Below are 23,033 nucleotides of genomic sequence, written 5' to 3' on the forward strand. Positions count from 1 at the left end.
GGCATTGGTGACACATGGATTAAGTCTTGGGGCAAAGATGAAGAAATGCTTTTAGAAGATTTGAGCAATATGTCCCTTGTTCTCATCAACGGTGTAGCTGATGGTGCTGTCAACAACATAGACCCAGAACTAATCCTCGTCGACGGTATGTTTTCAGATAATGGTATCGCTGATGCCGTTGGCGATGATACTCGCGTTGTTGATGGTCTCATCGACGAGGATGATGCTGTTGTCACTGTCTTCGTCAATGAAGCAGAGGTGGTGGTGGACGTTGCCGTCAGCAGTGTCGCTGTCGTCACTGGTTTAGTAGAGGTAACCTTTGTCGACGGGCTGTCAACAGGCAAGCTTTTATTATGACGGTTCCTTGAAAGGTGTAGAAAGCGCAGAGGAAATGGTGGCAGATTGCTGCCTGAGAGGAAGAAGGACCAGCCAGCTCATCAACTTTAAAACTTACCTCACTGGTCTCCCTGGAGTGGGACTTAACCTTTTTTGTGCCTGAATCCTCTGCGGGAGAAGATCCCTCTTTTCTTTTTCTTGAGGAGGAATGTCCTCTCGCCTCAAAGTCAGAATCTGGATCAGAGTGCCGTTTTTTCTTTTGTAACCAGAGGAGCAGTCTGCTTCACGGTCTTTAGGAGTCTTTGCTGAAAAGGTGCAGCAATATTGGCACTCTTTGAGTTTGTGCTGAGGGTATGAGCAGTAGAGGCATTCTTTGTGTGGATCTTCTGAGAAACGCCTTGACTTTCAACAGGATCTGCAAGGCCTGAACAATCTTTTCTTGGAACCCTCAGACATGATGAAAAAATAAACCAAGCACACTTCCAACAGTATATCAGGTGTTCTCTGTGGGTCTGGTTGAAACTGGAAAGCTGTCGGGTGAAAAATTGAGCTGAGCAACACTGTAACTGAGCAGAGCTCAGGTAGACTCCCTAACACACAACGTGCATTGAGAAATCTGAGATATGGTGGCTCTTCAAGGTCTCTGCTCTGATTGGTTGAAGTTTGGATGCTTTCAAACAATGTGAATTGGCCACCAATGTCTATTATTTTCTATGAGATTTTAATTCTAATGCTTCAACACTGCTTATATTGCTGTTACCATGGGACTTCCACCATGACGATGGGGAAGATTCAAGTATGTGAATCTATGAAAGATACACTACTGGAGAACGTTGGGATCATCCTTTCCAATTCATGTTCACTTGGGAAGGAACGCCTAGTTCGATCTGCTCATGGGTAGAAGCAATGGAGTTGCTGTATCCAGACCCCAAGACAGATGGCCGACAAGAGCAGTGACATCCTCAACCACCTTAGTGTGTTGCACACAGAAATAGTGATGGTGAAAGGTCGGAAGTAGATTAGCGGCCCTGAAACCCACAAGGATACTGAAAAAGAGCAGTGAGACTTCATTAATAGCCTCAGATCAGTGAGCGGAAGTGTCAAAAACAATGGGGACTCACAGAAAGAAGGAAATTGATCCCCAGAACAGAAATATGACATCAAACACTGCATACTCTATGAATGAATGACAGAGGCCCTATATATATGCGAAGGGTTAACATAAGGTGCTTGCACCCTGAGTGGTGCCAGCCCCACTTATAAGAAAAATGACTGGAATCTGTGTGGCCAGATGTAAGTCGGCTCTGGCAACCGTTCTGATAGACACTAGGAGACAATTGTGATGTGAGAACAGAAGAGGACACTCCAGGGAACCTGGTCTGGAAGTTCGGGTGTAGGGGAACTTGAGAATATGGTGTGCTTCCTCTTGATTTAAGGGATCTGCCCGTGAAGGTGCACTTTAGCTTTGGGAGTGGTGCAGTAGGAGGGGGAGTAAAGGTAACAAATGCAGGAAAGCATTATCTTATAGTAGGTGTTATTTCACCATTACTATGTTGAGATGATTTGAGGGGGAGACTGGCGGGGGGCTGAGTCACACTTATTTACATAGCCCCTATTGCCACACTACATCAGTTGTGGTACTTATGTACTTAACCGACCAACCCATTCAAGTTAAACTCACTTAATGTTCAGGGGCTGAAGTCTCCCAACAAAATGCGTTAAGTTCTAGAACTATGTTTTGAGACATGGCCTGAACCTTATTTTTCTCTAGGAGACCCACCTTCTAAGAACTGAGACTTTTAGAATGAAGCACAAGAAATACCCGATTCAATTCTGGTCAGCTTCAGGCACTAAAACTTCGGGGTGGCTCTCCTGCAGAAAAGTAAGCTATTAGAGAGACAGCTAAGGTACGCCAAGGCCCTGAGGGACGATACTGAAAGTACAAATTTTGAGGCATGACTAACTGACCAATTAGATACATGTGTACACCCCCAATGTAAGGCAAAGCACATACTTAAAGTCAGTTATTGATCAGCTCATGGAGGGTGTGGGCAGTGAAGTGATTCTCTGTGGCACTTTTTTAGAGGGAACACTGCTCCCTTGATAGAGGGGACACTGCATAGCACACAACAGGGATCTCTCAAAGGAACTGAAACATCTCTTGGAACAATGAGGGTCTGAAGATGTCTGGTGAACCCTGCACCTGGTAGACAGGGACTTCACCTTTTATTCCCAACTGCATGATTGATTATATTTTTATACCCATCCCCTTATATGCAAAGTTCTGCAAGCAGACATTTTTGACATCTCGATGTAGCCATATTAAAAAGGACAACTGAGAGTGCTCTGAATACAAAAGGCAGAGAGAATGCTCCTATGGCTAGGTCAGACCTACTATGATTCAAGGAATAAAGTGGGGTCCCTTTTAGCCCGCTGGCTTCACGTCCAAAATGCCAACAGGTGCATAAATGAATAAAAAAGGTGATGGCATCCTTGCTGTCAAAGAATCAGATAAATGTGAGGAATTTAGGAAATTCTTTCAAACCTTGTACACACGCTGCTGAAGATGGAGTTAAAATATCGAGGTCCTCAGAGTATAACCCCATAACGTGGTTGGATGCCTCTAATACTCAAACCTATAAACAATCCTGAATCCAGTGCAGCCTATCAACCAATAACACTGCTAAATGTTGACCTGAAGGTCTTCAGTAAAGTTCTAGCTAACAGATGGATGCACATCCTGCCAGGCCTGATAGATCTGGATCAGATTGAATTTGTAAAAAACAGGCAGGTGAGTGACAATATTACGCTAGCTGCCCACTTGGTTGAAAAAGTCATTTCCAGGCAGATACCAGGGATTCTTCAAAGCCTCGATGCCAAAAAGGCATTGGATATAGTCTGCTGGGAAGATCCCGAAGCTTTGCTGCTATGCCTAAACTTTGGGCCAAATTGGGTGGATACTAGCCAATTACAAGAAACCACAAGCATGGTTAGAAACTAATGGCAGCTGCCCTGTGACAGGCTGATAATATCACAGGAATCCCCTTTGGTGGCTAGCAATACTGTATAGTCACTTTGTGGATGATTTCCTGTTGACACTTACTGGCCCTAAGTTACCCCCCCCCCCGCAGTAATAGAGGTCGGTCCACTTCTGAAGGAGTTCTGTGCTTCCAGGTTAACCACACAAAGGCAGAAGCCTCAATCGAGCCCTACGTAGAGAGGAGTCAGAGTAGGTGTTACATTGGGCTCCCACTTCAGTCAGATAACTGGGGCTGAACATACCTAAATCAATATCTTCCCACTCTGAAAAACAAAATAGACCTGACCTACATAGCTGGGACTCCCAATATATTTCAAGGATGGGTAGAATTCAAGTGATCAAAATGAATATCCTTCTTCCAAGACAGCTTTAACTCTTTTAATCCCTTTCTGTCCTGATCCCAGAGAAAAAGCTGGTGTCACATAAACGAGACCTGGTGGACATTTTTAGGGGTGTAGTAACAGTGCTAGAGTGAGTGGTAAGCTCCTTTGTGGTCCTGGGACATCAGGCAGCCTGGTGAGCTCCTTAAGTATGACATGCTTCAGGACTGCCCACCTGCGAGTCATTGTAGAATGGACGGCACGTGAGACTGAGAAGAAATGGCTGTTGATGGACAGATCGACAGCTGGTAGCTCTCTATGGGACATTCTGTGACTAACAAAACACAATAAGCCCTGTCAGGTGTTCATATACACCCCTATTAGAATTGTGCAGGGGGCAGACTTTATAAGATAACAAAAATAACACTACTGCCATCTTCAAACACCCCAAAACTTGCAAATTCTGAATTTACCTCTGCCATGAGAAACATGCAATATTGTTCCTTGGTAGAGGGAGACCTTTGTGTCATGTCTGATATATTTCAAGGTGGGTAGATTAAGGACTACATCTAAAAAAGTTTGAACTAGTGGGATCCTAATTGCGATTTCCTGCAAATCGCAATTAGAAAATCGCTATTTTCAAATGTATGAAACTCATTTGAATTTTGTTTGAGATGCCCAGTGGGTCACAAATAGACATACTGCATGAATATTAATGAGGTAGGTCATGGTTTGAGACCTATTGGGAATTGCTAAAATCACAGGGATGGTGGCCTGCTTTTAAATAAAGCAATCTTTTTTTTTAATTGCAGCCCATCTTCCTTCAAGTAGAAAAGGATGTGTTTAAAAAATGAAAATGAAAAGTTTTCTCTGTGGGACCACTGCCTGCTCTTAAAAAATGCTATTACAAACATTCAAATGGGTTATCACCAATTTGAAATTGGCAGTATATTGTGAATATTTTGCAACAGCATTTTGTATGCAAAACATTCATACATACCACTGCGATTCGGTATTAGAAAGAGATGCCCTCAACACATCCCTTCCTAATACCAAATTGCAAGCAAAAATTGTGAGAGGTTACCGGATCGCTATTTGGGTTTGGGCATATCAAAATGTCTTTTTGCATTCGCAAGTGGGCTGATTCTGCAACTCGGCCCATTTCCAACCACCAAAAACTTTTGTACATGTGGCCCTAAATCCTTTCTCCAATGCACTAGAGACTTTCAAAACTCAGAAAAAAGCTGATTGCAATATTTTATGATTAGACATTGAGCCTTGCACCCTTGATCAAGGAGGCGGCTACTAAGGATTTGACCCCCTAGGAAAAATTTGTCAGGCCTCACCTGGGTCCTCGGGGATTGGTTCTGGGACTTTACCAGATTTTGCAGTAAGAAATATGTGGACATTTTTGGAGATTCTAGGAGGACTAGGGTTGAGAGTTCAATAGGAAAGTTCCTAAAAGGGACTGGAATGAAATCTGGTAAAATATCACTAGAGCCTACAAAAGTATCCTATACAGAAAAGCAACCTATAAGTTACTATAAGTAACCCCAGTGTGCCTGCGTCATTTCTAACCACATATTTCAGACAGCTGTTGACAAAGTAGCCAAGAGCAAGGGAAGCTGATGCATATCTGGTGGGAATGCCAAACCATACAGACCTACTGGAAGGAGATTCTCAGTCATGTTAAGTTGATTATGGGAAGGACTATACCAGGTGATCCAGGAATAGTATATTCAGGTCTAAGGGTACTGCAATTTGAATGCCAGTCAGTGAAGGAGTGAGTCCTCCTATGGCATTCTCTCATAGCCACAAGAATCCTGATAGCCGTACATTGGAAAAAACAGCCATTCCAACACTGTGCAGTGGTATGAAAGATTATAGCAAACATCTTACAAAAAACTAACGCATGATCTGGCTAATAGTGAGAAAACATTTTCAGCTATATGGCACCCGTTAATTTGCTATCTTCCTATATTGCATATTAAACATTTTGCACTACCAAAAATAAGTGCCCTTCAGTCGTTTGTGTAAGACTAGAGTATACGGAAGGATACAAGCCTTACATGCATGTCTTTTCTGGAGAAGGTTTTGGGGGAGAAATGCATTTGTGATACATTGGATTCTAGGTGTGACAGGATGAGGTCTGAAAACACTTGATGACTGTCTACAAAATGAGTTGTGCTCAGGGAGAGGGAGGTTATTCTGTTTGAGGGGTTGACCCTGTGGACTGAAGAATAATAAAAAGATATGAGAAAAATGAAAAACAATAATTCAATGCCAAGATATCAGGTGTGACTTTGGATCATTGATCTACTTGTCATCTGGTTGTGGACTATGACTGACTGTGCTGAATCCGCTTTCAACAGACTATTGTCAACGTAGGGAAAACTGGTATCCTCAATCTCTAAAGATAGGTAGCAACCACTGTCATCACTTTTGTGAACACCCAAGTAAGGAGGTAAGGCAGTGGGGGAGCAGGGAAAATTGAAAATACTCTTGGCAGCCATCCTTGAAGTGGAGGGAGCATCTGTAGAACTGCAGGATGGACACAGAAAAGCACACATCCTGGAGGCCCTAGGCTACCATCACAGACAGAACCCGGGCCATTGTGAACACTTTGAATTTGTCTTTCCACAGAAAGGCATTTAGAGGGAAAAGATCTAAAATAGGATGAAGGCCTCCATCCTTGTTTAGCACGAAGAAATAGTGTGAGTAACAACCTGCACCTATTTCTGAATCCAGAACCCTTTTGATTGCCTCTTTGGGCAGTAGCGCTCATACCTAATGCAGTGAGATGGATAGGTGCTCCTCTGGAGGCTGTTCTGATGTGGGAGGAAGATGCAGAGGGTCGAAAAGAAATGAAGGACACAGCCCTGCCGGATGATCTGGAGGACCCATCTGTCTGGTCTGATGTGATGGATTTCCATCTTGGGAGAATACTGAATTCTTCATCCCACAGGATGGTTGTGCACCACTGAATGTTAATTAAAGCTGCTTGGATGCTGATGTCTCAGGGGAGGGCAACCCAAAAGATAAGTATCCCTGGTGACTTGCACATTGCCTGCTTGATCCCTGGCCACAAAAGGACTGGGTTGACTACAATAGCGGTGAGGGCTATGGCACTGCCTGGTAGGCCAATCTTCTGGCCATGTAAAGGCCAAAACTGATGAGCGGACTGCCTGATTAGGGTTGAGAGGCCTAAACAAAGTGCTGTGGCCGAACTTTCCTCAAAGTGTTCCAAGGCAAAGTCAACTTTTTTCACTGATTAGGTCATATCCACCGAAAGGCATATCCAGGAGGGATGCTTGCACATCACCTGAAAAATCTGTGGATTGCATCAACACATGGCAACAGAGCTCCACACTAATGCCCACCACTAGCCCCAAGCAATCATTAGTATCCAAGCCAGAACAAATCACATACAAGCTGACCATCTTGAATGGTTTGAGCTAGGGAGGCCCGCAACTCTTGGGGGACCACTGGCAAGACCCCCTTGGCCATGTTTCAGAGGGTGGGTATATAATAGCCTAGTAGGCAAACTGCAATGACAGGCCTTAAGGCTGACCGAGGAGAACCTTTGTTTCTGGAAAGCCTCAATCGTTTTCAACCTCCTGGCTGGGGGTGGTGGAGTTGTGGGAAATCACTTGGGATTCACCTTGCTGGTGGATGCTTGGACCACCAAACGCTCAGGATTAGGATGCTGTGAAAGAAACTCAGTGTCTCCAAACACTGGTCTTTGGCGCCTGCCTAGTTACCGGAAGTAAAGAGCAAGTCTTAGACCAAGTGCTCATCAGAGTGTCAGTTAGGGCTTCTTTGAATGGAGGTAAGAGCTCGGAGGAAGCAGGCCATGGTGGTACAACCACTTTCTTCTAAGGGCAGATTAAGGCAGGTGAGCAAACCTTGCATCAGGGAAAGTATCAAAACTAATGGCGTCCTCTTAATCCATGTATAAACTGCCATCATCATAATGCAGGGGTATATCATCATCACCATTGTCATCTCTTTGTGGTGGCAAACTCTGGTCATAATTCAAACCAAACGTGCTGATGGAGCCTCTGAGGGCAGCTCACTCGTAATGGGAAGGTATTTTCTGAAGCAGGCTGTACAGGAACCAGGTGCGCTGGAGTAGAACTGAAGCACAACTTTGGTTGGGGCAGAGAAAGATTTGGTTCAGGCTCAGACATGGAACTAGGCATGCGATCCCACTCCTGCACTGCTCCTTGTTGATGGAAAAAGAACTGGCAGAGGTCTGGGAGCTAGAGTGGAAGTTTTCACTGGAGTCAGTGCAAAACCCAAGATGGCTTCTAGGGGCTTTAATGGTGCCGAGGACTGATCTGCCAGCGGAAACCCAGCTGGAAGGCTCTATAGATTTCTGGGGCCGAAAGAAATGCCATAGGGAGTTGGAAGAGTGGGAAAATTGTATGCAGCATGGCCTCCATAAAGGCCTCGACCTGCTGAGGCATCACTGAAGGCCCAAGGAGCTCAAGGTACAATTGGGATCAACTGCAGAATCAGCTCCCTTTGGGGATCAGGAGCAAAACTGAGTGGCACTTTTATGTCGGGAAGACTTCTCTTAAGAGCGTGGCAGGCTGGGGTGGAGTCCTGCTTTGCCTTCTTATGTGTCCTCTTTTATTTAAACTTTGACACACTGGAAGACTTCAACTGTGAAGAAGACCTGCTGCAGAACTGCAGTGGGAGTGGGAGTGGTTTGCAACTTCAACATGGAATGGGAGTGGGACTTATGTGAGGTCCCTGACTTCTTCTGATGTTCAGCGCTGAATAGCTTCGCTTCACTGTTTGGGATCACCTTCTGGTGCAAGAGAGCACACTCATCACCCAACTTGGAGCTGTGCTTCAAATTCAAACACCAAAGACACAAATCATTAGGTCTGTCTTCGACATCTATTTTTGACAGTCATGGTTCGAATCCTGCAATTTTGGGTGGGGGCACTTTCCCTTGCATACTGGCTATCATTTGGGAAATTGTCAATACAGACAAAAAGAGAAAGCATAGCTCCAGATCCATGCTCAAAGGCAAGGCAAAAAAGGAACTGACATCTGTGCACAGGGGTATTGCTTATATGCGACTCCACCCCATCACTTCCGGGCCGGAACAAAGCTTTTGTGGAGCCGTACGGTGCCACCTAGCGATGCACTGAGGCACTACTAAGAAAATTGTCCAGATTCTGTCTGGTGCCTGGGAAATATTCTAAAGGTGAGGGATTTGTGGAATCTAGTGGCTTAAATGCACAATGTGAAACTGAAAAACCTGAATTCAGTCCTGGAGTCTCTGCTGGACCAAACTGTTTGATCCTTGGAGAATGTTTTCTTTCACAGAGGCTCCTTGTTCTTCATTGTCACATTTGAGACCACCTTCAAATACATGAGTTCAGGAAGCGCTCTGTACAAAAGCATATTTTGTGTTTCATTTAATAGACTGTGATTTTGCTCCCTGTATTATAAGAATCAAAACCATATATAGGTGCACTTGACAACAGTCTTACCTTTTAGTTCACAGTGCTATTGGTGTCAGGGTGAAGGGGGCATGAATGTTTCTAAGTTCATGTTCATTTAAGAAAAAAGCTATCTGGGACCAGGGGGGCCTTGAGGCTTCCCCTAGACCACCCTCCCCACATCGATTTCAGTGATGTGGGAGCCCCGGGTGGGTTCCGGGGCCCCCACTTTGGAAAAAAATGCCAGCTCCTGCTGATACCCAGTATGGTTATAGTGGAGAAAGGAAGTGATGAAGTGAGTGTGAGAGACGAATGGAAAGAGACAGCGATGGAGGGAAAGAGTGGCAGTGAGAAAAGGATCGAGAAAGAAGGTGATGGAGCAAAGGAGAGAAACATCTCCAGAGAGAGGAAGAGTGACACCGAGAAAGAGAGGGAGTGAGAGACAGTTACAGTGAGAGCAAGAGACAAAGTGATGAAGAACAAAGGAAGAAGTGTGAGAAGGTAGGAGAAGCAGAGAAAAGGAGATAGAAAAAAAATCTTGATGATTATCACATGAGAGAGGCTAAGACGCATAAGCCCATAACATAGATCTGAGACAAAGATACAAGACTCGCTGTGAAAACAAATATTGAATGAAATCAAAATGAAATATACCAAATTACTAAAGAGAACCTATGCCCACAGTGAAAGATACCAAACACAGCCGCCTTCTAGCCCAACACAGAAGGGGTTGGAGACAGAGGGGACAGGCACAGATAGACCCTTGGAAGGACACCCAGACGGAAGTGCGACCGGGGTGACCCAGAACCGGCCTAAAACAAAGAACCTGCGGCAGGGGCACTCGGAACCCTCGCTTTAGCAGCTACAGCGGGAGGGGGGGGGGGGTTCTCGATGGGACTCTTCTGTCTGCAGCTTCTCAGAAAAAGACTCAGAATTTAAGTGACAGGGTTTGATGGGTGAGTAAAAGGATGGATGGAGTGAGTGAGGGAGTGAAAAGGTGGATGTATGGATATGTGAAATGGTGGATGGCAAGAGGAAAGAGGGAAAGGATGGATGTAAGGATGGATGAGTAAAACAATCGATGGACAGACAGGTGGATGGATGAATGAAAGGGTGGATGGATGAGTGAAAGTGTGGATGATAGATGAGTGGAAGGATGGATGGATGTATTGAAAGGGAATAAGGATGATGGAGGAGCGAAACGATGAAAGGATGAGCCGAAGGATCTGATGGGGTGAATGAGTGAAAGCATAGATGTGTCAGTGAAAGTTTGGATGGCTGGATGGCTGAGTGGAAGGATGTATGGGTGAGTGGGAGGATGAACAGATGGAGTAAAGGGTGGATTGAAGGATGGATGACAAAGGGTGGATAAGGGATGGATGACTGAATGGGTGGATGGATGGATACGTTTGATGCATAGGTTTGTAGATAGTTGGATAGGGTTGGCTATCGATAGACAAATAGATGGATGAACAGACAGAATGGTGAAAGACTGAATGATTGGTGAATGAATGAATGGATAATGGAATGTAAAGATGAAATGTTGGACATCAGTGGATGGATGGGATGATGAAAGGGTGAATGGATAGATGCTTGGATGAAAGAGACAAGAGAGCTCTTCTGGGAATGGTTGCTAGGACTTGCTTCACTTGCTTTGTGCCATAGGAGCTTTGGTTCAAAGTGGGGGTATTTTAATTTTCAGGCCACTCCCTTGTTGCAAAACATACACTCATGGTTTGCAACGGCAGGATCTGCTCTGAGTTTGATGAGGAGCAGAGGATCACCACTAGAGCCACACAAATCCCCTTGCAAAACAATTGTGTTCACATTAGATGAGTGTAGCTTTGGTAACCATGACTTGGGTGCCCAGCATTTGTGCCCAAGGGCCAGTGCGATGTTGGGTATTCTGGATATGCATGTGAGGTTAGTTTAAATACAATAAATAAACGTGGAACTAAACTACATATTCAATGGTTAAGCTGAAAACCTGGTATTGGCCCATCCTACAATGGGCAGCTAACTCTACTATCAGACAGTCCAACAAACCTTTATTTGACTACATCGGGAGGGAGGGAGGGAGGAAGCTAGGAAGAGGGAGAGGAACAGGGACTGAAAAAGAGAGGGGCAAAAATAGAGTATGGAGAGAGACAGACAGGAAGCAGCAACACAGAGGCAAAGAATGAGAAATAAAGACAAAGAGGAAAAGAGGGAACGGAGAGAAAAGGAAGAAAGGAAAAAATGAAAGGGGCAGTGAGAAAGCAAGAGAGGGAGAGTGGGGGAAGATGGACAGCCTGATCAAAAAATGAAAGAGATGGAGGAGAGATAAAGGAACAGAAAGGCAGAGGAAAGAAAGATGTAGAGAGAGACAGAGAGAGAGAGAGAAAGAGAGAGAGAGAGAGAGAGTGAGAAAAGAACAAGAGAAGCGCGAGAGGAAGAAAGGAAAGGACCTAGATGGTGAGGGTACAATTGAGAGATGAAGAAGAATAGACAACATAGAGAGGAGAAAAGCAACAAAGATAGTGGAAGATGGAAGAGGGAGGAGGCAAAGAGAGCAGTCCCATAGCCCAGCCTTACCCTGCCATGACAATGAAGAAGTCCAGTCGGTTCCAGGTGTCCCCCAGGTAGCACTTCTTTCCGAAGACCCCGAGCGCCATCATCTTCACCACCATTTCCATGGCAAAGAAAATGTAGATGAAGTCATCGAAAACCTGGAGTTGCCATATGAGGAGAACCAAAATAATGACTAACAATAATCAGGAACATAATTAAGAAAAGTAGTAGTACCATCAATAACAATGACAGAACATTATTGCTTGCAGTAGAGAGATATACCAATCATTAATGGCCCTGTCCTGAGTTATAGGCCATAGCCATAGGTAGGGGCATATAACTTCGAAGAGGATCTTTAACAACAGGTATAGCCTAAGGCCTATAAAACTATTGGAACATTCCACTACTGAGAGTAGGGTGTTTATATTGGGAAAAATAGAAAAATAAATAGTGGAATGTTGAAATGGGACTTCACCAGACATTTATGGCCTGCTGCCAGTACATTGTTTTCCGAGTAGCCCCCAACATTCCAGTGTTCTAACAATACTCACAACAGCATTTTAAATATTATTATTACTACTTATTATTATATCACTGGAATGTTGGAGCTCAGTTGAATATAAAGGAGTGGAAGAGGGCTCGTAATGTCTGGTATAGACTTTTGCTCGAACTTTTAAATGTCTTTCTGTTTCTCTATCTTTAATTTAGAACACTCCACTATCACTGATGACATTTTGAAATAGCCCTTTGGCCTGGGCTACACAGGTCCTTAAAGTCCCCCTCCCTCTTTACAAGCCATTTTCTGTGGCTTGGGTCTAGAACATGACTAAAAGGCCTTTAACAACAAGTATAGCCTCCGGCAGTGGGTCATACTGCAGTATAACGATACGACAACAATGTAATTTTTAATGTTAATATCGATAATAATAACAACAATATTAATAATATATTTAAAAGAAGAGAGAAAGAAAGTGAGAGGAACAGAAAAGATAAGGAAAGAAGAAAGAGTGAAGAAATACAAAATAGAGGTATATGAAGACTAAAGGAGGGGGGATTGACAATGGAAAAAGACAAGGGAGGGACTGAGGCAGAGGAGGGATGGGGCGAGGCAAAGCAACAGAACAACCAAATGAAGTGGAAAGAGTAAGAGACTGGAAAAAGAGAGGGAGAAGAAAAATAAAGGAAAAGGAAAAGGGATAAATACACAAAAGGGTAGGAAAGAAAGAAAGTAAGGCAGGGAAAGATGTGGATCTGGAGGTGGAAGCAGAAAACAGAGATGAAAAAAAGGAGTAGGGGTAAGAGAGAGACACGGCGTTGAAATGACAAATAAGGTTGACAGACAGAGACTAAAAAAGAGTAATGGAAGAAAAGAAGTAGAAGAGAAAAGAGATGCGCAGGACAAAGGGAGATGCTGATGGACAAGGATTAGAGTGTGATGGTAGAATGAAAGTAAGGAACAGAGAAAGGGAGAATGAGACAGTGGGAGCCAAAACAAGAGAAAGGGGAAGGTGAGAAATGAAGGGAGAGGGAAATGGGAAGAGAAGGTTATACAGAAAGAAATCAAGAAGGTACATGGACAGGTGGGTAGTGCAGCACCCACAGTAGGCAGCAGAAGATGATGCCATTACATGTAGGATCTGGCAGTGGTTGGTGGATCACTACCCCACCACTGCCAGCAGAAGGTGCTATCCGTACCTGCAAAATCTGGCAGCGGTCAGTGGAGCAGTCTACATCCTCACACGGCTGGAACATCCCAAGGGTAACACAGTTGAGCAGGATGACGAGCATGCTGACGCACTCGAACCATGTGCGAGGGCCGGAGTCAAGGAAAACCAGAGGCAGACCAAGTAAACATCAAATACTACCCCTCTATGATTCCTATATTCATATATCCCCATAAAAACCAGTGGTAAACACCATCAGTATACCCTTCATCTCACCTTTGTGACGATTGCTGCAGTTGCCACCCCTTTGATCACATTTTCAACGTCACACATACATCATTAATAATCATATCATTGATGGTGTTACACACAGCATCACTAATTATTTAATTAGATCATACATATGATATTCCAAATTGTATCACAGGAGTACACATATGATATTGTCAGTGACATCATCAAGGTCAGAAATATGACATCATTAATGGCCTTCTGAAGGCCATGCATGACATAACTATTGAAATCACACATAGAATTACTCGTGTTAACATTGTTGAGGTCATCGCTACCTATCACAATGCCGAAGGCATTATCCAGGTCACACATAATATAAATGACACGAGATGTACTATCATCAATGACATAATTAAAGTCAAAGCAACATGCATGTACAGTTGTCCTTTTCTCCTGGTGTGGAATAATCCATTGTTTTCTATTAGATTCCAATTCTTACCTGAAAAATTGATACCTCCTAATAAAATTAATTATGTTAAGAACTTTTTTTGTCAAATTCTTGTATATAGTTTATGAATAATATGGGCATTCTTAATGCCCCCGTTATGGAAAGTCTCATTCCACTGATGACAGGTCAGGCAAGATTGTCTCAACTGTCTGAATTTTTTATAATAATTTTTACTGGACTTGATAATAGGATACTTTTAGAGGGATATGCGTATTTTTAAAAACAGACTAATGAAATTATGATCTTACATATGTTATTAGTGTGCAGTTTCTATATAAATACCTTTTGCTACAAGGTATTTCTTGGTGGGAAAAAGCTTCTTATTGACATCTTTTGCACAATCTGTTCCCAGAAAATGTATTGTGTATACAAAGCATTTAAATATTGGCATCAATCCAACCCCAGAAAAAACCTTGATTGATACAGCAATCTATAACCACGTTCTCAAGTATTCACTTCGGAGTTCATTTTCACCTGTAAATGTCTTTCCTCAAGAAGAAGGTTTTGCAAAATGTTAGAATTTTCCATGCGAGCAAATCTAGTTGCAGGGGAGTATTAATGCACATTTAAGGATGCGCATGCAAGTATGTGGACATTTACATACCTTTTCGAGGTATCTTCATACCCTGAACATGGTAAGATATTTTCTCTTGTCACGGAGTCATTAGTAGATGCGTTTTTAGAGTGTCAAATTGAGAGTGGATACACCCGAAATTGGTGGGAGTGTCGGCACCGGGGTGTCACCATGTGGAACGATATTTCACCCATGCAGACGCAAGGAGTTTGAAAGTGAAAATGCAGTTCAGCGTGACATATTGTAAGCATGACTGTGCACACATTAGTTTCCACTTCAGAAAATGTTTCCATATGTGAATACTCCTGGGAAGCTGTGTCCAAGGCTATTCTTTGAGAATTCCAAGAGCCAGAAATGGCTTTTTATGTGAATCAGGCTGCGTGTGTATATCAAAAGAGCATGGCTGCAACCTAGCCACATGGATTATGGATGTGACACGTTGGGCCAGAGCAGAGGAGAGAGCCATGGGGAGGGAGGAGATTAAAGGGATCAGATGTAAACCGATAGATCCACAGTGGACTGTATTGATAGATGAGTGGGAAACACTGGGCTCAAGGGAGTAATCAGACTCGGGAGGTGCCTCAGGGAGTGATGACGGAGCCAGATAGTGATGATGGCGTAGAGGTGGTGTCCCCGTCGAGGACATGGATGTCAGACTGGCCGGGTGGCTGATGCCCCTCTAAGCCCCCTCTCTCTTGACAACCCCATAGGGCTAATATAACCAGTATTGAATAGTTTAAATAATGTGACTAGATACAGATACTTATGGCACCTAGTTGTGTCTCCACCACGGGCAAGATCCTAGTTCTTAATTTTCAAGTTTGTTTAGTTCTGTACACCGGGCAAGAATAGTTTGGATACTGCCACAATACGTAACACTCTCCTGTTGGGTCAAACTCATCTCGGCCCTAAACTGACCATAGAAACCAATATACCAACTTGCAAACACCATATCTAACAAACATCTTATGCACAAGATGTCTAATTGGAAACTGCAGTAATATGCTTGACGGTGCGCGCTCTATAATATGCATGTGTCTAGACATGGGACTATAGATCCTTGTGTCAACAGCATCTGTGTTATGCTTGGAAAACTACGTGATCTAACTGAAATTTACTTTCTGAAAATGCCAATAAAATAAAAGTGTTTAAAAAAAAGCATGGGTGCAGACAAGTGCAGTTTCCTGACATGGGTCCATGATGCCAAAGCATCAACCACATTCCGACCAGACATCCTTTCTACAACTGAATAACAATGAAATACAGTCAAGTCGGTATAGATCTCGACTAAGACCTTTTAAATATGATCCACTGAGTAGCCCTGAGGAAGCGACCTAGAACTCCTATTGCCGCAAAACATGGGTTGGTGCTTTTCTGTTTCCGTGTGATACTAGCATGTAAACGCATAACTGTTGTACTCCTTAGTAAAACTATTTTCTTGACCTCTTCTTTGACATTTAAATTGTTCAATTAGGCAGTGCCAGGCAAGGAACACTGCAATTACAGGTCGATCTGCTGGTCGACACAGTAAAGCAAACCCACCTCTCTTTAATACAGGGCATTTTTATAACGAGGGGCACGTGTGCATAGAATGATTGCCAAAAACAAAAAACACACTGGTAACAATACTTTTGATGCAAAGAACCAAATGGCAAATAACATTTATTCAAGGGAGTTTATGAAAAACAATTTCAAGACACATAGCAGCGTAGTGAATATTGGTACAAAATAAACATGCTTGGTGATCTCTTTAGAGGTGGTGCACTCAAGTGATAAATTGTGATTGACAAGTGTATCAACAAACACAAGAACACCACGGCCCTTTAAAGCACATTCTCAACAATCATAGGGTCTGTGTTTTTTAAGTTGATGGCTCATTGTCCCGAAGGACTCTGTGCTGCCAGTCAGCGCTAGCAGTGAATCCCCATTTTTGGGCTGTTTCGAGCTCAGTAAAGGTATCTGGCACTCAACCTGGGATCCAAACCACACGCATGCATCCCACAGAGGGCTGACTGGAGCTCCCAATGGGTATCCAGCATATTTACAGCTCAGGCCATTTCCGATCATCCTGTTCCTAAGGCTTGTTACCAAGGACCCCCTTCTTTAGCAACTGCATTACTTTCCTAAATCTCTCTCAGGCTCATTGTATCCCCCTTAGTCCTGACGATGATCCCGCCATTTATATTTGGATTAAAATGCTGTCGAATTTAAAAACCCAAACCCTGGGATTGTTGAGAATGTGCTGTAAAGGGCCATGTTTATTCTTGTGTTTGTTGATACAATTGTTGATCACATTTAATAACTTGAGTGTATCACCTCCAAAGAAAGCACCAAGCATGTTTATTTTGAACCAATATTTACTTTGCTGCTATGTGTCTTGAAATTGTTTTTGATAAACTCCTTTGAATAAATGATATTCACCATTTGGTTCTTTGTATCTACAGTATTGTTACTAGGGACCAGTGTGTTTTCTGGGATAGTTATTACCCCAAGTCCCAGTCATCCTGGGCTCTCCCTTGTTGAAATATTATTAGTATGATCACAAAGACACATCTGCACAGTGTGAACAAAAGAGCATGTATGCACAGTAAGTATTAGGGGTGGCTGTAATATTCTGCATAATTGAGCGGGAAAATTAATTTGACAATTATTGCTTTTATCTTAATGCAAAAATGTACACTAACATCCAAATTGGACCTGAGGATTCATTTTGCGCTACAAAATAGCAGTAAGTGCAACTGAACATGGATAGCAGTGAGAGCAGCTACGTGTGCTTCCTGAATGTGCTCTCGTGGTAGGATTTTCCCCAAAGTTATTCTCAGCATTTAGCATTATTCCCTTAGAGTAAAATGCAACCTCACATCCAAAATGAACGCAAGAATGCATTTGGGTTGAGAAAATAGTGCTAAATACAAAGGGGCTGATTTAAGAGCCCCTAGCGCCTCCTTGCAAAATATTAGATTTTTTTTTTTCCGGCTGTGGCCCAACGAGGCCAAAATCGCTGCTCCAAACTTACAAAGTGGCACAATGCATGCTTTGCGCCACTTTGTAACCTTTTGCACTACATTATGCCTGCGCCAGGCATAATGTATGCAAAGGGGGTGTTCTCCTGTTGGGAGGGCCGAAAAAAATGACGCAAAGAAACCTATGAGATTTATTTGCGTCATTTTTTTCACCACTTTTAACCCCTGCCTAGAGCAGGCTCCAAAAGGAGGCAAACTATTGTTTTTTATGGGCCTCAATTGGCTTTGCAGGACTAGCATCACGTTTTTAGACGCTAGTCCTGCAAAGCTCCGAATTAGCCTAAAAAAAATTGAAGGTATTGTCCCTATCTGCCACAATGATGTGCACACATAGTGGCGTTAGGATGGCGCTAAGGGGAGCAAGGAAAGTGGCGCTGCACTGGTTGCAGCGCCACTTCCCTTAAATCAGGCCCCAAGAACACAAACAGCACCTCTCCAGCCGCTCACTACATTAGCTGTTTCTGTGATTATTTTTCCTGCAAATTACACGAGCAGGCGTAATCACATTATTGTAGTTAAATCCATGCTAAATAGTAAAGTGGAATTACCAAAATTACTCAGACTACTTCGGCATAATTAAAATTACTCCCAGCCCTGGTAAGTTTATGAGAGCAGTGCATGAGCACCGTACGATTTACAGAGAAGGTATTCACATTATGGTCGACAGCGCCTCTGCGGACTATGTCTGCACAGTGTGCTCAACCAGGCCAAACTGCACAGTATGAATAGCAGAGCACGTGTGCACAGTACCTAGGGAGGAGCAACACAGCATGAGGGTACAGTATGATCAAAATAGCAGGTGTGTGCAGAATGTTTATGGGCGGGGCACGCGTGTAAAGTAAATAAAGCAAGCATGAGTGCACAACATGCACATGAGCAGGGCGCATGTGTATCGAATGACCAACATGGTCATGTTGATAAATACATCCGCTTTTGGACAAAGAGGGGGGTTTAAAGCGGACTGGTGCATGTGCACGGAATTTGCCATGGCTACCGAAGTCCGTGTTATTCTTGATCATTGCACGAGCGGTGAAAGCTAAATCATGAAACGTGTGGAGGTGCGCGGGCTGAGGAGCCAGGGCGAGGCCCTTGCACTTCGATGTGCATGTTCCAGCCCCTATAAAGAACTGCAGATTAGTGCCATAGGCCTGGGAGAGCCACAGCTGGGTCCCAGCCCCCTCAGAGTCAGCCGAATCCATGACTGCTCTCAGTTGTTGAGTTATTGCTGGTACACACGGGTCACGTTTGTTTCACAACATAAACATAGCAGCCATCAAGCAGTACATCCATGACATGGTTGTTACATTACAATATTACTGCCCTGCCTCCTTTCCTTGCACACCTGTCTAACACTTGGCGATCTGTCTACGGAAAATACTAAATACATTTATTTACATGTACGGTTCCTGAAGGAATGTGCCAGTACTCGGGTCCAAATATTCCCTTCATTCTACACAGACCACAGGTGAAAGTGCCTTGGGGGGCGATCCTTATATCCCTGGACTTCTATGTTACTGCCATGGCCCACCCCCCACCAACGCCAGGCTGCGAAAAGGGGCCACCGATGCCAAGAGACCAGGGTAGCAGCCGATCCCGTGCAGTGATAAACTGAGCTCGTGCTCCCAAGCCGGTGGGAATGTCATTGCAGAATGAAGACTGTCACCTGTCACCTCATTGCCGCCCCAGAAATAAATTGACGGAGACCATACCTGTCATTGGAAATCATTTCTGGATGTGTGCTGCAATTTTGACCCGTCCTCTAAACAGATACCCTCGCCTAATCACCAGTAAGAGGCTGTGTGGCTGACATATCGCGACTCGGTGTAGTGTCGTCGCCACCGCACCTTGATCCGCTCTTGCCATCGAAAAGTTTGCAAAAAGAGGGGGATAGCAAGACGACCTCATCCTAAGCTCCCTCCAACAATCACAACAGAGGGAGTGGCCCCACGCAAAAATCGCGCCCACCAACCACTTCGGCCCCCTTGCCCCGCAAGGTGTCTCCCAAGGCAGGAAGACTGGAGACTGCCCTATGGGACATCCACATTCTCTCCCCTGCCTGGGCCGAAGTGTCGCGAGAGCAGTATACGGCCTGCTAACTACGCGCATCCCCAATGGGGGCGCGCTCTGTTCATTCTTTGAGATACCAGCTTGGAAATCAGTATCGGCCCAAAAAAAACGCTTGCGCAGACACAGTGGCGCGCTGTGATCTAACTAACGCTACGCGATCGATGCAAGTCGACACTGATTACACATTTTGCCTTCAGAGACTCAAATTATACCTCTAACCCCAACTGATTTGATCCTCTTCAAGGACTTTTCGCAGTGCACGAAAGTTTGTGTACGATTTCAATCTATGTGCCATCCCTGCCCTTAGAAGTCAATTGCTCATCTAATGAATTTAAAAGGAAATCAATTACGTGTTTAAACTTTCAGGTTCTAATAGATTGAATAAGACAGCCACAGGAGTCTCTTTGTGGTAGATCTGACTTTGAGGGAGAAAGGATGGGAGTGGGGCCAGAGCTGTGAGGAGGTTGTAGGAGAAGGACCAAATGTTGAAGAACATGGAGAAGATGAATTACTGAAAGAGAGCAAAGAATTAATGAGATGTTTAGGAAGCAAAGCACAACTAGGGGTGAGCGGAACTCACAGAGTTTCACTCTGTGGAATTCCGCGGAGTTACATAAAAACTCTGCGAGATTCTGCAGAGTTCTGTGAACAGGTGAAAATGTGCACATTGCGCTGCTCGTGCTGATTTTTAGCGCTGGGAGCTTGTTCCGCGCTGAAAAGTAACCGTGAACGGCACCACGTGGCAAGCCAAAGGGCGCGGCTGCTCGAGTTGATTTTGCTGTCTCTCAAGTAGATTTTCTATTACTGATCGCAACTGCCCAAGACCACCCGCGTTGGGAAAATCTTGCCTGGTGCCCAAAAATCACGTTAGGGGATGCCAATTCTCACTTGCCAACTTAAAATCGGCGAGCCGCACATGAGAAAGAAACTCCACCATGTGGCAGTTGGTGGAATTTGTCCGGGCATCCGCGTTACCAGCATGAGGTGGAGTAGCCAAAACTCCACCATCTCCACCAGCAGAGAGAATTTTTCACCCACCCCTAACAGCGACTCTTAAAATATAGTATGTAAAATTACTGAAAAACATTGGGAAGCCATCAAGCAGAAAAAAGTTTAAGTGAAAAATATTTTGTAGAACAACTAACTGTTAAGTCGAAATATGTAAAGGAACACAGAAAACAAACACTGGCAAAACCAAGCGATTAGGTGTTAACTGCCACCATTTTGGCTTTGTCAGTGTCTGTTTTGTTTCGTCACTTGTTTTGTAAAACTATATTGCTGGGCGAGCTGCTGGGGCTTTGCCAACATATAAATATAGTTGGCTGACAGAGCAAATATTTTTTTGTCTCAAAAAGTACACATTGCCGTAGTAGTCCCTGGTAGTGTGTTGATGTGCTCTGTGTGAAAGTGCACAATGCCATTACTATGTGATGGCATTGTGGCACTCCCAAGCTGTGAGCTGTAGTGAGAGGAAGAAAAATGTGAAAGACACAATTACAACCCAATGGCTGAAGAGGACTAGTTGAAAGACCCTATAAGCAAGTATATTAAACATATAATTTTAGTAATATCAAAAAGTCTTGGGTTATGCTAAACCTGATACGCATTTGCCATGTCAATAAGTCTGACCTTGGCCACCAGCCTTTTTGCTTTCTCAATACTTGTTTTGTCCTGGTTTTTCTAAAACTTTATTGTTGGGTGAAGTGCCAAGCCCTCAGCAATATATGAAAACATTTCTTTCTAAAAGCAACTTTTTTTTATAAATACATTTTTGTCTCAAAAGCACATATTTTTATAGTATTCCGTGGGACTGAAAGCAATTACTTTATGTGTCGACGTGCTCCTTGTGAAAGAGCAGTGTGCATTCACTCACAGTGAAGTTATCCAGCAACTAAAATGTGCGGCCCCTTTGCCCTATGCTGTAGGCTGTAGTGGGCATAAGAAAAATGTAATTGAATCAACAACAGGCCATGAAGGAACAGGGCTGGTTGAAAGCCTGAAATAAGTAAGTATATACTATATATATATATATATATATAATTTTAGTAAAATTAAAAGGGCTTGGCTAACACCGATACCTAATCAAGAGGACTCTAAAAAGAAGGTATCTACTTGTAGTATTGTAAAAGAATGTCCGAAAACTCAAAACAAAGGCAACTTTCTCATAGACTCGGGATAATGGTTAAATGTTTTCAAACACTGCCAATAACTCCCAACATCTCCTGGAAAATAAGTAATTGTGCATTCACAGTCAAACAAGTAACCACAAACTTGTCAGGCCACGGTAACAGGGTGGACATGAAGGGTGCCAGTGGTGTAAAAAAAAGGACCAAGTGCAGGGAAGCGTTACCCTTTAATTTTAAAAAGCTGAATAGTGAAAGAAAAATGGGAGGGTAACAGGAAATAAAGAAAAGGAGAGGTGCGTGCATGGGAGAATAAGTATGGCCACCCTTAATTCAGGAAAAAGTTGTGGAAAAAAGCTGTGGTGGCTGGTGAACTTTGAGAGAGATGGGGCGTAAACAACTATCCTAGCTCGTCTTCCCCCAGTTTTTGTAAATGGTGTGAAAAAGAATGATATGAATTACAAGCTGTGTTTATGCAAGTTAAAATCACCTATCAAAGGATTTACAAATAACAAGCCACACAGACCAGAGAAAAACAAAAATGTATTGGTTCAGGGAGCAATGCTACTACTCAAATTATCACAGGCCCAAAGAGATTACATCTGATCAAATGTCAGACAGCAGGTGTGGTAATATAATTAAACCTTTATCAACATATATGATAAATTGCCTCTAAGGATATCATGAAATAGCCGCGGCAGTGCCATCTGATACAAATACCAAATTTTTTGGTCTAGTCTGAGATAATGCCAACAAATCCGGGACCAACCGAAACTTAACAACGAAGCCATGATGCATGGAAGAGCGCAATGTGGCACAGTTTCATTTATATTATCACGTTGATCAGGTAACTCAGTGGGTTGAGCCCCTCCTGCAAATGGTTTTGTGACCCGTATATCACGTTTTAATTCTGTCAAGGAAGTCTCAATTGTGTTAATCCATACAATGGATGCCTTTGCAGTGGGGAAAATATTTCATAGCAAAGGACAAACTGTTTTATGGGTACTGCATAATTCTTCACATTTGCAGGCCTTAAGGATTCCATTAAAAGGACATACAGGAGCTTGTTACAGATTAGGCCTTTGGTTAGGTGTTTAAAGCACTATATAATTTTAACAAAGCAATAGACTTCGTT

The 23,033-nt window shown here is 43.5% G+C and overlaps 1 protein-coding gene across 1 annotated transcript in view; it reads right to left on the reverse strand.

The window, feature by feature from the left end:
* The window catches only part of CACNA1I (calcium voltage-gated channel subunit alpha1 I), an 842,691-nt gene that overhangs the window by 468,611 nt on the left and 351,047 nt on the right, over window positions 1-23,033 (reverse strand). The window contains exons 3-4 of the mRNA XM_069231287.1: window positions 13,401-13,512; window positions 11,730-11,863 (exon numbers count right to left, since the gene is read on the reverse strand). Of these exons, the coding sequence (XP_069087388.1) occupies window positions 11,730-11,863; window positions 13,401-13,512 (246 nt within the window). The remainder of the gene's footprint in view (window positions 1-11,729; window positions 11,864-13,400; window positions 13,513-23,033) is intronic.

Source organism: Pleurodeles waltl, chromosome 4_2 (assembly GCF_031143425.1).
Source record: "Pleurodeles waltl isolate 20211129_DDA chromosome 4_2, aPleWal1.hap1.20221129, whole genome shotgun sequence".
Classification (NCBI taxonomy): Eukaryota; Metazoa; Chordata; class Amphibia; order Caudata; family Salamandridae; genus Pleurodeles; species Pleurodeles waltl.